The sequence below is a fragment of the Dendropsophus ebraccatus genome, chromosome 2 (genome assembly GCF_027789765.1).
Source record: "Dendropsophus ebraccatus isolate aDenEbr1 chromosome 2, aDenEbr1.pat, whole genome shotgun sequence".
Classification (NCBI taxonomy): Eukaryota; Metazoa; Chordata; class Amphibia; order Anura; family Hylidae; genus Dendropsophus; species Dendropsophus ebraccatus.
In genome coordinates this window covers 12,076,984-12,093,233 of record NC_091455.1, presented here as the reverse complement: position 1 = coordinate 12,093,233, position 16,250 = coordinate 12,076,984, and the positions used below count along the sequence as shown (strand labels likewise).

Here is a 16,250-nt window from a genome sequence, read left to right as displayed (position 1 = left end):
GCCATAAATTTGCATCTGATTCTCTGTAATTTATTTATTGAGATGCTTGGACATGGCTAAGTCAAGGAAGTTCTGTTCCTCAGAAGCTACAAACCCAACATGGGGAGAGAATCGGAAAAATATGCAACCCTTTCATTGCTGGGTGGACGTTGGAAACCCCAGAGGACGGATGAACGTCTTCAGAGACAGAAAAGGAAGCTCAATCTTCAGAAGGAATAACCCCAAAAATACAAGGAAGCTCCAAAGCTTGTCCTCCGCCAGTCAGACATATCCATAAGCTAGAACTTCAAGCACATTTCTTATTCGTAAGGCAAGAGTTGAATGTGCAGTATTTGAAGTCTCCACCAGGTTTGCTCCAGCAGTCATTGAGTTAATAAATAAATAGTACAGAGCCAAGAAATGAGAAATCTGTAGCCTAGATGGCTGCATGTAGTAAGTGGTGACTGGAAAGGAAGGAAAAAGGTTAAGGTAGGGTAGAAAACGGGCAATAATATTGTTACTCTAGAACTTAGTTCTAGAGCCAAGCCTAGGCCATGTGATTTGCAAGCAGACGTAACTTCTTCCTACACTGGCCCTGCAGGATCCGGCCGTAGCTTAGGCCTTTACACTGACAAAATGGTAAACAGAGTAAGTCGGCCGATTATCGCTCGGTGGAAGAGAGAGAACGATCAGCCGATAGTCATCGGCTGATCGTTTATTTAGGGCCAGACCAAAAATCATCGTTCCCCCACCGCGCATTGCTACGGTGGAATAGCGGTGCGCGGCGGGCGACCGACGATTTGAGAAGCACAATACATTACCTGCAGGGCTTCTCCTCCGCTCTGTCTTCCTCCCCGGGTCCCGAGCGCTCTAGCTTCAGAATGGCCTGTCAGCTGACAGGCCACTCAGCCAATCACAGGCCGCGGCGGTCCTGGCCTGTGATTGGCTGAGCGCTCCATCAGCTTACAGGCCACTCTGAAGCTAGAGCACGCGGGACCCGGGGAGGAAGACAGAGCGGAGGAGAAGACCTGACAGGTAATGTATGCTGCAAGGACATCAGTAACAATGTCCCTCGCTCAACGATCATCAGGCAGTGGAATAGGCCCAGTAAACGAGCGGCGATCTAGCAGATCGGCGCTCGTTTACATCGTTGATCGGGCCCTGCTCGACCCGTGGAATAGTACCCTTAGGCTGCCAGGAAGACATTGATATAGCCTATGGCCATGTTCCCATGTAGCAAGAGAACAGCCGATGTTGGAGAAGATCATCCTGGCCGATACTGCAGTACCGGCTGGAAGATCTTTACTGCTGCTGAATTCAGATGCGGGCGCATCCGTGCACGCCCGCATCCGAATTCCCCGCTGCACACAATGGAGCGTGTGGCCAGAGCCGCTCCCTCCATAGTGTGCACTGACAGAGTTTTCTGTAGCCGCTATTCATTGAATAGCGGCTGAAGAAAACTGACATGTCAGTTTCTTGTGGTGCTGCTAAGGTGTACTATGTGTATACACTCCGACCGGGATTCCATAGAAGGCAACACTGCGTAAGCTAAGCAGAAAACACGGCCGTTGTTGCAAATATGCAACAACGTCTATGATTACTACTTGCTTACGTAGTGTGAACATAGCCTATGTCTGTATCTGTATTTTCCAGGACTCCCACGCTGGTGCTGAACAGTTAGTGTAAAAAAAAAAAAATTAAATCACTACATGAAGGTACACTCTTCAAACCATGAAGTAACAGAGTAAACCGTGATATCAGATCTCTCAATGGGATAAAAAATGGACAAAATATCAGGACTAAAGTTTGGGGACACAAAAAGCAAGACTAATGGACTGGTCTATAACAGTATTTTTAGCAACCTTGCCAAAAATCCCCGATGGCTGGGCCTTCAATAAGATGGAGACATTGCACCATAAGGCAGGGCAGAACGTCAACTTCACCAATCCATTTTCATCATCATCCTCTACTTTACCGAAAGTCTTCTCAAAGTGTCCAGAGTACAGAAGAATATCCCGATGGACAGCGGGGCTTCAAGCGGAACAACGGATTTAACCTGGCAAAAGATTTACCGCTTGCTTCTTCCTTATAAACCATGCAGATCTCCATACTCCATCATCAACCTGAAGACCAAACACATCAATGCCCCAGTCCTCCTCCTCCTATATTGTCCAGTGCATAAAGAGCCAAAGATGAAAACACAAACTTGACCGTTTTTCATTACCATTAGATCTCTTTGTGGTTTCCCACTTTCAGTAAAAGGTTTTACCTTCTCTACTAATAGCAAAACATGTTATCTTCTCTCGATCGATCGCTCGTTTCACAGCGATTACTTAAAAAAATTAATTCAGACTCAGAGAGGCACATTCATATATTGATACGACATCCTGGGGGGGGGAATCAGCTTTTCCAGGAGCTGCGTAACGTTCTTATGGAGCCAGGGCAAGTCTATTTTATGTGCCATCAAGCAAAAGTTTTTATAAACTTTGTAAATGTTAGCTAACTCACAGAATATGAGTGATCATCACCATAAAATATATTCTGGAGTTGATCTTCTCTCCATGATGACTCAACAAAGTCTGACAGAAGGGTCTTCAGTAGCATTGCTTCTTTAATTCTAGGAGGGCCAAGACGTGGGCACATAGCTCTGGTGTAGGACACATTGTCCAGTTTGTTACGGACACAAAAAGAGATTTATAAGGGTAAAGTAAGACCTATGTGCCAAGAAGTAAGACTCCGGACAAACAATACGACTATTTCCTCTGCTTCATGACTAGTCCTTCTGCTCCCAACACATGTTCCATGACTGGCCTTCCAGGTCTTCTGTCCTGCTCCACATCTGATCTAGTTCCTGTCTGGACTTTGCTGGGCACAGTGACCCGGGGATCCTCCTAAAGAAAATGTCACACCTTCATGTAGGATGTAAGGGTGAAAAACAGCGACCCCTTACATTTTGCACTGCAGTCTATGAGCAGGGGCCTATGCAGCGTTCTTTTGTAGTCTTGAGACTTCTAATAACTTTTACTCTGCAACACTCCAGCTAAAATGTGGAATAAAGAATGTTGATCAATGTTATTTCTGTGACCATGGAGGCCACAATCCATGAACAAACTATAAAAAGTCTTATATACTCAAATTCTCCAGCTATATCTGCCACTATGACAGAAGAGACTATAAGGCTGGGATCATGCTATGATTTCTTCATCTGTTTTTACAAAAAAACGAATGGAAAATCCATTTTCCCATTGACTTTCATTATAAAAAAGATCAAAAAGCATACATTTTTTCAGTCGATACAAAAATGTGTTTGACCACATTTTTGTGTACAAAAAAAAACAAAACAAAGGATGCGTTTTGTTCTTTTTTTTCTTTCATGGAGGTCAATGGGAAAATGGTTTGAAAAGGATGCACCCAAATGCATCCGTTTTTTATCCATTATAACAAAAAATGGATGAAAAACGTGTGGTGTGAACCTTGCCTAACTGTAGAATTAGACCACATTGTATTTGTTAATTACTATGTTACTGTTACTACTACAGTAGTACTAGTACTATGTTACTATAACAACACACAGGAATACAATGAAGCTGGAGAAACCAAACAAGATTTTTTAATAAAAATAATCCACAAAGTAAACACAAAGAATAAAACAAGATGATAGTAAAGGTTGAGTTTAGAACCCTATGAACGTGTTGCAGAAAACCCCTTTCATAAATCGTGGATTTACATTCAGTGGTGACTGAACAGAAGTCTTAGGAATATAAATAATATACACATGGACTAAACCCTCCGGAGAACTTACCATTGACAGTAATCTGCCCGGTGGTTCTAGGTACACCAACTAAGGTCACAGGATACAGACCCGATTCTGCAGGAAGAGACAGCGCTGCTGGGAGAGATTCAAAGTCCACCCCACTGGTCAGGAGACCCTGCAAACACAGAGGAGAACGCTCAAATATATATATATATGATCTATACAGATCATATGTCAGATGAAGAAGAGGTAGAATACTATACTATATACTACTTAATGATAAAAGTAGAAAATTATAGATCCATAGAATGCAAAAGCCATGAGAGTTTAACTCATCAGAGGAAGGGAATGTGATTTCTTTATGCAGTAGAGAGTGCTTATAATTGTGTGCATTATTTGGGTTAATGTAACATCACAACAGCATCTTGTGAAAAGTAATGGGTAATGGGAGATATATATATATATATATATATATATATATACACACACACAAGAATATATCTACTTTAATACTGCACCTATATACAAAAATATAACTACTATTATACTGCTCCTATATACAGGAATATAACTACTATAATACTGCTCCTATATACAAGAATAGAACTACTATAATACACGACATGGAGAGAAAGGAGCAGCTGCTCATCCCGCCGATGGCTGAAACTAATGCCGCCAGGCCTATTTTAAAAACCAATTCCAGGATGACCGACACGGTGTGGAGTTAACGTGGGGACCTGTGTGAACCAGGGGACCGGCACGTGGTACACAGGGCAATATGGTTTGATCAAATTATATACCAACATCCTGGGGTTGGTTTTTAAAATAGGCCTGGCGGCATTAGTATCAGCCATAGATGGGATGTGCAGCTGCTCATCTCTCTTCAAGTCGTATTTTACAGTTCTCCCTTTTCTGAGCAGCTGTCACTTCCCTTCATAAGACACAAATTGGCAGGATATACCTGTGTTCACATGTCAGTACCTCATGCCCTTCCCATTCAGTCTGCAGCAGCAGTGGTGAGGGCAATACCATATTCATACTTGTGGTGTTTGGGGGCAGCCTTCCCCGCCGGTGGTGCCGGATGGGTTTTGGAGGGGCATTTTGGGTTTAGTCCTGTGACATTGCGGTTGCAGGGCCGTTCCATGGCCTCCCTTCCCTGCATGTGCACGCTTTGCGGGGTTGGTGGTCGCTGACCGAAACAGTGTGGAGTTAGCGTTCGGCCCCGTGTAAACCAGGGGACCTGCATGTGGGGCAATATGGTTTGATCAAATTATATACCAACATCCTGGGGTTGGTTTTTAAAATAGGCCTAGCGGCACTAGTGTCAGCCATAGGTGGGATGTGCAGCCGCTCCTCTCTCTCCATGTCGTATACTATAATACTGCTCCCTTATACAAGAATATAACTACTATAATACTGCTCCTATATACAAGAATATAACTACTATAGTACTGCCCCCTATATACAAGAATATTAGTACTATAATACTGCTCCTATATACAGGAATATAACTACTATAATACTGCCCCTATATACAGGAATATAACTACTATAATGCTGCTCCTATATACAAGAATATAAGTACTATAATACTGCTCCTATATATAAGAATATAACTACTATAATACTGCTCCCTATATACAAGAATATAACTACTATAATACTGCTCCTATATACAGGAATATAACTACTATAATGCTGCTCCTATATACAAGAATATAACTACTATAATACTGCCTCCTATATACAAGAATATAATTACGATAATACTGCTCCTATATACAAGAATATAACTACTATAATACTGCTCCTATATACAGGAATATAACTACTATAATACTGCTCCTATATACAGGAATATAACTACTATAATACTGCTCCTATATACAGGAATATAACTACTATAATACTGCCCCTATATACAGGAATATAACTACTATAATACTGCTCCTATATACAGGAATATAACTACGATAATACTGCTCCTATATACAAGAATATAACTACTATAATACTGCTCCTATATATACAAGAATATAACTACTATAATACTGCCCCTATATACAAGAATATAACTACTTTATTACTGTTCCTTCACTTTTTTGAGATCACTTAATTTTCCCTTTGTTCTCTTCTCTTCCCTCTCTCAGTCTCTGTCCCAGCAGAAATTGTGAGATGTTATTAATACAACTCGTCCAGATAGAGAACAAGACAGATTATTCCTTCTAATTAAACACAACAAAAAAAAACAGCAGATAAAACTCCACTTGTGTCTGACAATCAGCGAGCGGGTGAGATGAGGACTCGGCGAGATCTGGCAATTGTTCAGCCGCTTGTCACTGTACAGCGAGAGATGTATAGAAAAGCACTGAGCGGGATGAGAACAGCAATGAGAATGTCACGGCGGAGACGAGAAGATGCGATGCACCGCGCTACCTCCTAGTACAATGCAGCAAGATCTAGTAAGATACTAAAAAGGATACAAATCTAATTATAAGTATCTAACATGTTGAAATCGGGCAAGAAATCTCCTAAAGGGCCGGTCTTTTTTCTTTATTGCTACGTATAACTACTATAATACTGTCCCCTATATACAGGAATATAACTACTATAATACTGCTCCTATATACAGGAATATAACTACTATAATACTGCCCCTATATACAGGAATATAACTACTATAATACTGCTCCTATATACAGGAATATAACAACTATAATACTGCTCCTATATACAAGAATATAACTACTATAATACTGCCCATATATACAGGAAAATAACTACTATAATACAGAGAAAAGCAACAGGGATTTCAGCTCATGGAGAAAAATCAAAGGGAAATACCACATAAATGTACCTTTTGAGGCACCATGCAGAGAGCTGGGACCCCCTCCATCAATTTCCCCAATGTGGGGCCCCCGCAGGATCGGCCTCCATGTTGCCCACACTGCTGAGCCCTCACATCTTCTTCATGAAAACGACTTTAATTGATTTGTATGGTTTGATCTGAGCGCAGATTATCTCGATGTTTTATTCATCACGATTGTTACAATTCCTAATTACTGAGATTTCGGTCTCTTCTAATCAGCGGCGCCTTCACTCCCTGTTTGTATATTGAACGTTGTACATTGTCTCCCTAATGATAATTACAGAAATAAATACATCCGCCTTTACTTTGATCTCGTCTCTTTTTATTAATTTCTTTTTCCTTTTTCAAAAACAGTTCAGAACGTAAAAATAAGTCTGATCAAAATAAGAGGCTAGAGATACATTTTAACTCTTTACGGCTATGTTCACCATTGGTTGGCACTCAAAACAACGGCCGTTGTTCAAAGCATTGACTTGAATGCATTTCATTGCAGAATGAAAAGAACGGCCCCTGTTTTAATGGAAAACAACGTCCGTTCTTTTATTTAAAAAAAAATAGTACAGTGTGCAAACATAGCCTAAAGTTCTAACAAGTGGGGATCTGCAGCTATCGCCTTCTTCATACTGGGGGTCTTCCACCTCCCATCCTACATAAATGAAGAGGCAGTGACACATGACTAGAGATATATGCAAATTAGATCTATTCCAGGGGGAAAATTGTTGGCTCTCTAGTGCCACCTGTTGGAGGTAGCTACCCTGTATGTCCAACCCTTTGGGTACTATTACATGGCCCGATAATAACTGTAAACAAGCGCCGATCCGCTAGATCGGCGCTTGTTTACTGGGCCTATTACACGGCCCGATAATATTTAACAAGGGCTGCAGGGACATCGTTACCGATGTCCCTGCTCAAACTGCATACATTACCTATCTATGGTCCAGGGCTCCTCCTGCGCTCTGCTTCTCCCCTGGTACCGCACACTGCAGCTTCAGAGCGCCCTGTCTTAACTGACAGGCCGCTCAGCCAATTACTAGCCACGGCGGTCCCGTACAGTGATTGGCTGAGCAGCCTGTCAGCTAAGACAGGGCGCTCTGAAGCTGCAGTGTGCGGTACTGGGGGAGAAGCAGAGCGCAGGAGGAGCCCTGGACCATGGATAGGTAATGTATGCACTTTGCAAATCATCAGCCACGCACCGATATTACATGTAGCAATGCGCAGTCTGTGCCCGACAATTCTAGGTCCCAACCTACATCAATGATCAGCCGATTATCGTTGTCATCGGCTGATCGTTGTGTTTATTACACGGAGCAAAAATCGGCCGATAATCGCTCTGTGGAATAGAGCCCTTAGAGATTACTTCAAACATAAATTATCAACCAAACCAAAATCTTCTCCAAAAGTCACCACCTGCTGATGAGGGGCGTAATTCCCCCCTAAAACGGTACACAGAATGCACTGCTTGGATTGAAGCACAGCCCTATACACAGTTTCGAGAAGTAAGGAGTCTTCTTAAAGTGGTACTCCAGAGAATGTGGTTTTTTTTTTTTTTTTTTTATTTCAACTGGTGTCTATTTAAAAAATCTCCAGTCTTCCAGTACTCATCAGCTGCTGTATGTCCTGCAGGAAGTGGTGTATTCTCTCCAGTCTGACACAGTGCTCTCTGCTGCCAGTTGCTTACATCGACAGAGGTGGCATAAGAATATAAATTACTAGCATCAGTTATTTTGAAAAAAAAAAAATGTTTAATTATTCCTCTCGAGAACCCCTTTAAAGAGACTGCTCAACAGGCAGATGTCCTAGACTGGCCATACACATAAGGAAGCTGTAGAACAAAAAAACTAGTTCAGTTACTTGCTATTTCTCATGATCTTCCAATAAAGATGTCAAGCCTCCTTGTATTCTCAATGGGGAAAAGGCAGCTGCCAGACTCCGCTGGGAGAAGCTTACCTCCCCAAGAACAAAGTGAGACCAGCAACTATTATGGGATGTCCTACTGTTCTGCAACACCTGGAAAGCCATTGTATGGGGAACATGGGTCTATAGACACCAAAGCTGAAGGCATAGAGAGCCACAGATTGGACAACACTGGGCTGCCAGTGTATGATGGGAGTTGTAGTTTTGCTAAAGCTGCAAGGCCACAGGTTGGAGAACACTGGTCTACAGACACCAAGTCAGTGCATGATGGGAAATGTAGTTTTTTAACAGCTGGAGGGCCAACAGCTGGGGTAGAGACCAAAGCTGAGGGGTTAATTGGAGACATATTTTTACAACAGCTGCAGCATCAAAGATCACTGCTCTATAGAGGCAAAGGCTGTCATGGCATAATGGGAGTTGTAGTTTTGCAACAGCTGAAGTGTCACAGGTCGAAGAACACTGTTCTATACAGACCGTGACTGTCAGGGAATGCTGGGAGTTGTCATTTTACAAAAGCTGGAGCGCCGCAGGTTGGAGGACACTGTTCTGCAGAAAACAAAGCTCTTAGTGCATGATGGGAGTTGTAGTTTTACAGCAACTGAAGGGCACTGGTTTGGCAACACTGGTCTATAGCATGGGTGGGAAACCTTAAGCCATCCAGCTGTTACAAAACTACAATTCCCATCATGCCTGGACAGCCAAAGCTTTAACTTTGGCTAGTTTTGCAACAGCTGGATGGCCAAAGGTTCTCCATCCCTGGAACAGAGACCAAGGCTGTCAGGGAATGATGGGAGTTGTAGTTTTGCAGCATCTGAAGCACATTGATTTAGTTAATTTCTTTGGTGGAGAATCTGCATATATATATATATATATATATATATATATATATATATATATATATATATATATATTTTTTTTTATATTTATATTTTGATCCATTCCTACACCGGACATCACATAGTTAAAAAGCAAACGATTAAAAAAAAAAAAAAAACGGAAAAAAGGCCCTCTCCTCCCCCTCCCTCCTGCAGGCAATTAATACCAGAGAAGACACAAAACAACCAATCTAGCGGCAGAGGACTCCGGTGACATTGTCATGACGGCCAAGAAGCGGCAGCGGCTCCCTGGTCATTGTGACCCTCTCGGTTATTTCTCTGGTTGGCCTGGAAGTTAAGTGCTTATATATATGTTATAAAGGGAGAAGCAGCAGGGAGGGGGGCAGGTGACATCTATTACAGGCCCATTAGCGCCGGTGACGTGCTTGTACTGAGGCCCTGCGCAGCGCCCCCGGGGGCCGGTGACCGTCAGCCATAAAGTGGCCTTGCTGTAACTAATCCGCTTTGCGGAGCGTTACTTTAAATTTGTTATGAGTTCTAGGAATAGAGGAGGTCACGGCGGGATGAGAGGAGGCCAATAAAAGCTGCAATGATCAGTATCACATTAACAGCTCCCCTGGCCTACATACACAGTCAGTATATATGTGTATATATATATATATATATATATATATATATATATATATATATATATATATATATATATACACATATACACACACACACACACACACAGGGACATCTCTGGAGGCTGCTTGTTCTGCACTTATCATTAAAACCATAAAGACCTGACAGGCGGCTTTATCAGGAGGCCTCCGAGCTTGAAATTAACCTTCCTGATATAGAAGCTTAGCCGGGACCATTATTTATTGCCGGTTTTAAGTCGCCGTTGCGGTTTTTTGGCAATCTATTAACCGGCGCTGTTCCCCATTTTACTTACTAAGGACTTTTTTGTTGTTAATGCGTGAAATCTATTATGCTGTAATTGTAGCTGAAAATATAGATGTCACAAAGCGACGACAGCGGTGGCGTCACCCTATAATGACGAATTAAAAATCGGATTGTGGCAGAGGTTCTGCGTCCCTCTTACAACACTTCCTCGGCTTTGGCAGTTCAGTGTTATCATAGGGATAATAGACCTAAAGGCAAGCTGTGGTCTCAGAGTATTTGAGGCTATCCTTGGATTTTTTTGGGGCGCAGAGTCTCCTTATTTTCATTTTACCAGAGCAAGATAAGAAATTAAAGCTGAGCTCTGATTGGTTACTATGGGAGATGTGATTGGTTGCTATTGGCAACAAGCAGCAAGCAGAATCTTACTAAAACATGGCGCCATCCATCTCCCCTACAGTAGTGGCAGAATTCTCATAACTCATTAAGTTACCATAGCAACCAATCAGACTCTGGTCTTTGAAAAATGAAAGCTGGGATCTGATTGGTTGCTATGGACGAATGCTCCTATGATATATCTCCCTATACGAATATCAGTGTCCCTGTGATAACTCTGAGCTGTAAGGGAACAGGTCAGAAGTGTTGTCATGAGGAAAAGTGAGTGAGGTTCTTGGACAGGAAGTAGCTGTCTGACGTCTACCATGGTCGGCCATCTTTGTTATCATGTCACCCGGTCACATATACAATTCTCCCTCTGCTAGGTCTCCCTGGCAGCCAATCACAGCGAGAACACTGCACGGAGCTCCTGAGGACTCACCATGGTCTCCACTCTAAGTTCAAAGGGCATGGGGTTGTAGACCATCAGCTGCACCTCACACACGTCGCCCTGAACCCACTGGAAATCTGTGGACAAGAAGAGAAATCATTAGCAGGCCGTATCACATATAGCAGCTTAGATACACCAGCTGAGTAGACAGCATTAGACATAAGAGCTTAGTCACACCAGCTCAGCAGACCGTATCACACATTATGGCTTGGATACGCTGGCTCTGCTGACAGTCTCAAACATGATAGGCTTATGGATAGTAGGTAAACTGAGAGTATCAAACAGGATAGGCTTAGATACAACAGGTAACCAGACAGTATCACACCGAGCAGTACTGCAAGTATGTGCTGCCAAATCATCAGATTTTCTGGGTTATCAGATGCTGGATTAAGGGTACAAACACACTGGGCAGATCCATAATGGATTTCTCGCTGCAAATTTGCATCGAGACCCACTGTGGATCCCTGTCCTGTACAGTCTATGGGCAGACAAACTCGCAGCAGGATGCACATCCCGCTGCGAGTAGGTCAGCAGCCCACCTTGTTAACCCCCCGCCGCCGGAACATATACATCAACTGCTCCCTGCTCGGGGGCTCCCGATGTCTTCACAGCCCACTCAGCCAATCAGTGCGCTGCGGCCGGGCAGCGCACTGATTGGCTAAGTGGGACGTGCCGGGAACCCCTGAAGCCAGAGCGGGACGAAGGTGATGTATACGCTCCGGCGGCAGGGGGTTAACGGGGCAGGCTGCGGACAAACTCGCAGCAGGATGCCCCGTTAACCAACCCCCGTTGGTCTGCCCTTAGGCCCCGTTCCCACTGAGCAAAGCTAGCGGAATTCCGCGACGGAATTGTCCGCCGCGGAATGCCGTTAGCCTCCCGCTCATAATGGGAGTCTATGGGAGGCGCGCGCTGCTGCTCTGTACGCGCTGAAGAATGAACATGTTCATTCTTCAGCGCGGACAGGGCAGGAGCGCGCGCCTCCCATAGAGTCCCATTATGAGCGGGAGGCTAACGGCATTCCGCGGCGGACAATTCCGTCGCGGAATTCCGCTACCTTTGCTCAGTGGGAACGGGGCCTTACAGTGTACAGGGCAGGGAACCGCAGCGGGTCTCGATGCAAATTTGCAGAGAGAAATCCACTACGGATCCGCCCAGTGTGTTTGTACCCTGAGGGTGCGTTCACACGTACAGGATCTGCAGCAGATTTAATGGTGTAGATTTGATGCTGTGTTCAGTTATTTAGATCAGATCTGCAGCAGAAAGTCCGTTGTGATACGGTGTGTGTGTGTGAAGCTACCCTAAGGGTAAGTTCACACCTACAGGATCCGCAGCAGATCCGCAGCAGATTTGATTGTGCAGATTTGTTGCTGTGTTCAGTTATTTAAATGAAATCTGCTGCGGATCCGCAGCGGAAAATACGCTGCGGATCCGGTAAGTGTGAACGTACCCTAAAAGAGTTTCTCTGAAATTACTTTTTTTTTAACTTTATAAAAGAAATTATAGGAACACAATGGACTGAAGGCTAAAGGTCACTGATACAAAGGCAATTACAGGCCGTACAGCACACCTTGGGGGCTGTGCCCATGGCTCGCCGCTCTCCCTTGTTCCCCTCAGTCGTGAATGCCTCAGATAGTTCAGATACGTATAAAACAAGAGGTGGACGAGAGGCCGGCGAGGAACGTTCTGTGTCAGACCCGAATCTATTTGCAGAAAAGTAGAGCAATTCTTGAGTACGGAGAGAAAAGACTCTGGAGTGATATATCTCTGGAATGGCCGGCGGTGTCCCGGGCTGACGGAATCCGCTTCGCTGAGCACCATGGTCTTTTATGACCAAAATAAAAAGCCTATTTGTAGCAACATATTTCTCCGTTACTAAGGGCGGCCAAGAGAGCAATACCGTAAATAATTAACGACGCTGAAAATTTCGCTAACGAGAAATTTACTCTCCGGTTGAAAGGTGAAATGATGGCGAGTAATTACGAAAGAACAATAAAGGAGTAACGTCCTTAGGATTGTAGATCACATCTAATTACTAGAAACGCATTATACAGAAACTCAACGAGGAATTTAGAAAGAAAAGTTGCTGGAGGGTGCAATTTAAATGCAAAGCGCCAGTCGGGCCGAGAAGCAGCAGCAGTGGTTCTGGAGCAATAACGTGTCAGCAGGGCAATGATACAGTCTCTTTACTAGAATCAATTAACCTGGGGACTTCTTGTAAAAGTTGCAGTCAGACGCACCCTTCCCCAGTCAATGTATTATTTACCTGAAAAAAATCCAAGCTATAAAGACGTATTTTACAGCCACAGATAAGCTTTACACAGCTGTAGGGTTCAGGTTAGGTAGCTTGATTTTTTATTTTTTTTTCCCCTTTCTCACAAGCTAGAAGCGTTAAAGTTGCAGTCTACCGCACCATGGCCATAATTGTGATAGAACAATGTAGAAGGGATGTCATTAGGATTGTGTATGACCTCAAATTGCTTCACATACATTACAAAAGCAGCTCGCTCTGGAAAAGTCACTGGAGGGTGCAACGTTTATGCTTATGTGCTACTCATTGGCTGGAAAGCAGCAGGGGTTCTAGACTAGTCCAGAGGCAACAATGTGAAACCCAATGGAAAAAAAAAAACTCAAGCTTTGACCCAGTATAAAGATATATTCTGGAACCATAGATATATTTTTCACTTCTAGAGGATTCACGTTGCTTGGTTTTTTTTTTGGTTTTTTTTACTGCAAGGCGCCGAGGCACAAAAGTTGCAGTGTGCCGCACCCTCTCGGGACAGATGTGTGACCACATGTGGGTCTCAACGTATGCTGTGTGCAACAAATAATCTGAAACTGCTTCATCCTTGGTCTTTGCTCCTTTTGAGACTGATGTTTCGCATCATCTTCCTTATAGACCAGGTTGCATGCTTTATGGGACGAGTCCATATAGCGCCCCCATCTTTTGTTGCCTGCTCCGCAGCAGGGACGGGTCCTCACAGCGCCCTCATCTTTTGTTGTCTGTTCTGCAGCAGGGACGAGTCCTCACAGCGCCCTCATCTTTTGTTGCGTGCTCCGCAGCAGGGACGGGTCCTCACAGCGCCCCCATCTTTTGTTGCCTGCTCCGCAGCAGGGACGGGTCCTCACAGAGCCCCCATCTTTTGTTGCCTGCTCCGCAGCAGGGACGAGTCCTCACAGTGCCCCCATCTCTTGTTGTCTGTTCTGCAGCAGGGACGAGTCCTCACAGCGCCCTCATCTTTTGTTGCGTGCTCCGCAGCAGGGACAAGTCCTCACAGCGCCCCCATCTTTTGTTGCGTGCTCCGCAGCAGGGACAAGTCCTCACAGTGCCCCCATCTTTTGTTGCGTGCTCCGCAGCAGGGACAAGTCCTCACAGCGCCCCCATCTTTTGTTGCGTGCTCCGCAGCAGGGACAAGTCCTCACAGCGCCCCCATCTTTTGTTGTCTGTTCTGCAGCAGGGACGAGTCCTCACAGCGCCCTCATCTTTTGTTGCGTGCTCCGCAGCAGGGACAAGTCCTCACAGCGCCCCCATCTTTTGTTGTCTGTTCTGCAGCAGGGATGAGTCCTCACAGCGCCCTCATCTTTTGTTGCGTGCTCCGCAGCAGGGACAAGTCCTCACAGCGCCCCCATCTTTTGTTGTCTGTTCTGCAGCAGGGACGAGTCCTCTCAGCTCCCCCATCTTTTGTAGCGTGCTCCGCAGCAGGGACAAGTCCTCACAGTACCCCCATCTTTTGTTGTCTGTTCTGCAGCAGGGACGAGTCCTCTCAGCTCCCCCATCTTTTGTTGTCTGTTCTGCAGCAGGGACGAGTCCTCTCAGCTCCCCCATCTTTTGTAGCGTGCTCCGCAGCAGGGACAAGTCCTCACAGCGCCCCCATCTTTTGTTGTCTGTTCTGCAGCAGGGACGAGTCCTCACAGCGCCCCCATCTTTTGTTGCATGCTCAGCAGCAGGGACAAGTCCTCACAGCGCCCCCATCTTTTGTTGCATGCTCAGCAGCAGGGACAAGTCCTCACAGCGCCCCCATCTTTTGTTGCATGCTCAGCAGCAGGGCATTTATTATAAGTTCATGAGTAAACGGCGGAACACAAAAAGGAGCAGAGGGAACATAACCAAGAAGCCGGATCCCAAAATAACCAGAGGAAAATGAGATTCAGTTTGAAGCAGAAGACATTGTGACAAACGCACCGTCATACTCCAGTGGTAACAACTAGAGATGAGCGAACCGGGTTCGGGTTCGAGTCGATCCGAACCCGAACGTTCGGTATTTGATTAGCAGGGGCTGCTGAAGTTGGATAAAGCTCTAAGGTTGTCTGGAAAACATGGATACAGCCAATGACTATATCCATGTTCAGCAGCCACCGCTAATCAAATGCCAAAAGTTCGGGTTCAGATAGACTCGAGCATGCTCCAGGTTCGCTCATCTCTAGTAACAACTGATTAATAGGACAAACACCCCCCCCCCCCTCCAGCCTCTCAGTGCAGTCTCTGATCTCTAAGCCCATCAGTACTTACATGGTCGCACCTCTGCTCACTTCTAACCCCACCTACAGTCCCACCCCTGCTCTGTTAGGCCCACCTCTGCTCACTTCTAACCCCACCTACAGTCCCACCCCTGCTCTGTTAGGCCCACCTCTGCTCACTTCTAACCCCACCTACAGTCCCACCTTTGCTCTGTTAGGCCCACCTCTGCTCTGTTAGGCCCACCTCTACTCACTTCTAACCCCACCTACAGTCCTACCTCAACTCGCTTCTCCCCCTCCATCTTTCATCTGCAGACACAGCCCAGCGCTCTCTTAGGTTTATCTTGGCAAAATGTAGGTTCCCACCGTGCCCTCTTCTTTTCCTGTCTCCTTTTTCCCTTAGTCCTACCATCTTTGTCTCTAAGGCTGATTGTATTTCCATTCTAGCCCCACGTTTCATCTCCAGTTTCTCTAATGTTCATCTTAACACATTCAAGGTTCCTGCTCAGCCTTCTTTTATTCCTGCTTTTTTACCTCAGTACTACCTCTGCAGTCTACTAAACATTGCTCCTCTTGCTTTTAGACCCACCAATGCTTACCTTACTCATAGCTGCGCCCATGCACATCTTATACCTAGCCCCACCCCTGCTTACCTTACTCCTAACCCCACCCCTGCTCAGCTTACTCATAGCTCTGCCCCTGCTCTCCTTACTAATTGCCCCGCCCCTG

The 16,250-nt window shown here is 45.0% G+C and overlaps 1 protein-coding gene across 6 annotated transcripts in view; it reads right to left on the bottom strand.

Annotated features, from left to right (window-relative positions):
- TRAPPC9 (trafficking protein particle complex subunit 9) overlaps positions 1–16,250 on the bottom strand; it is a 348,662-nt gene that overhangs the window by 282,489 nt on the left and 49,923 nt on the right. For all 6 annotated transcript variants that reach the window (XM_069957053.1, XM_069957051.1, XM_069957054.1 and 3 more), the window contains exons 12-13: positions 11,058–11,143; positions 3,782–3,908 (exon numbers count right to left, since the gene is read on the bottom strand). In XM_069957053.1, coding sequence (XP_069813154.1) covers positions 3,782–3,908; positions 11,058–11,143 — 213 coding nt within the window. The remainder of the gene's footprint in view (positions 1–3,781; positions 3,909–11,057; positions 11,144–16,250) is intronic.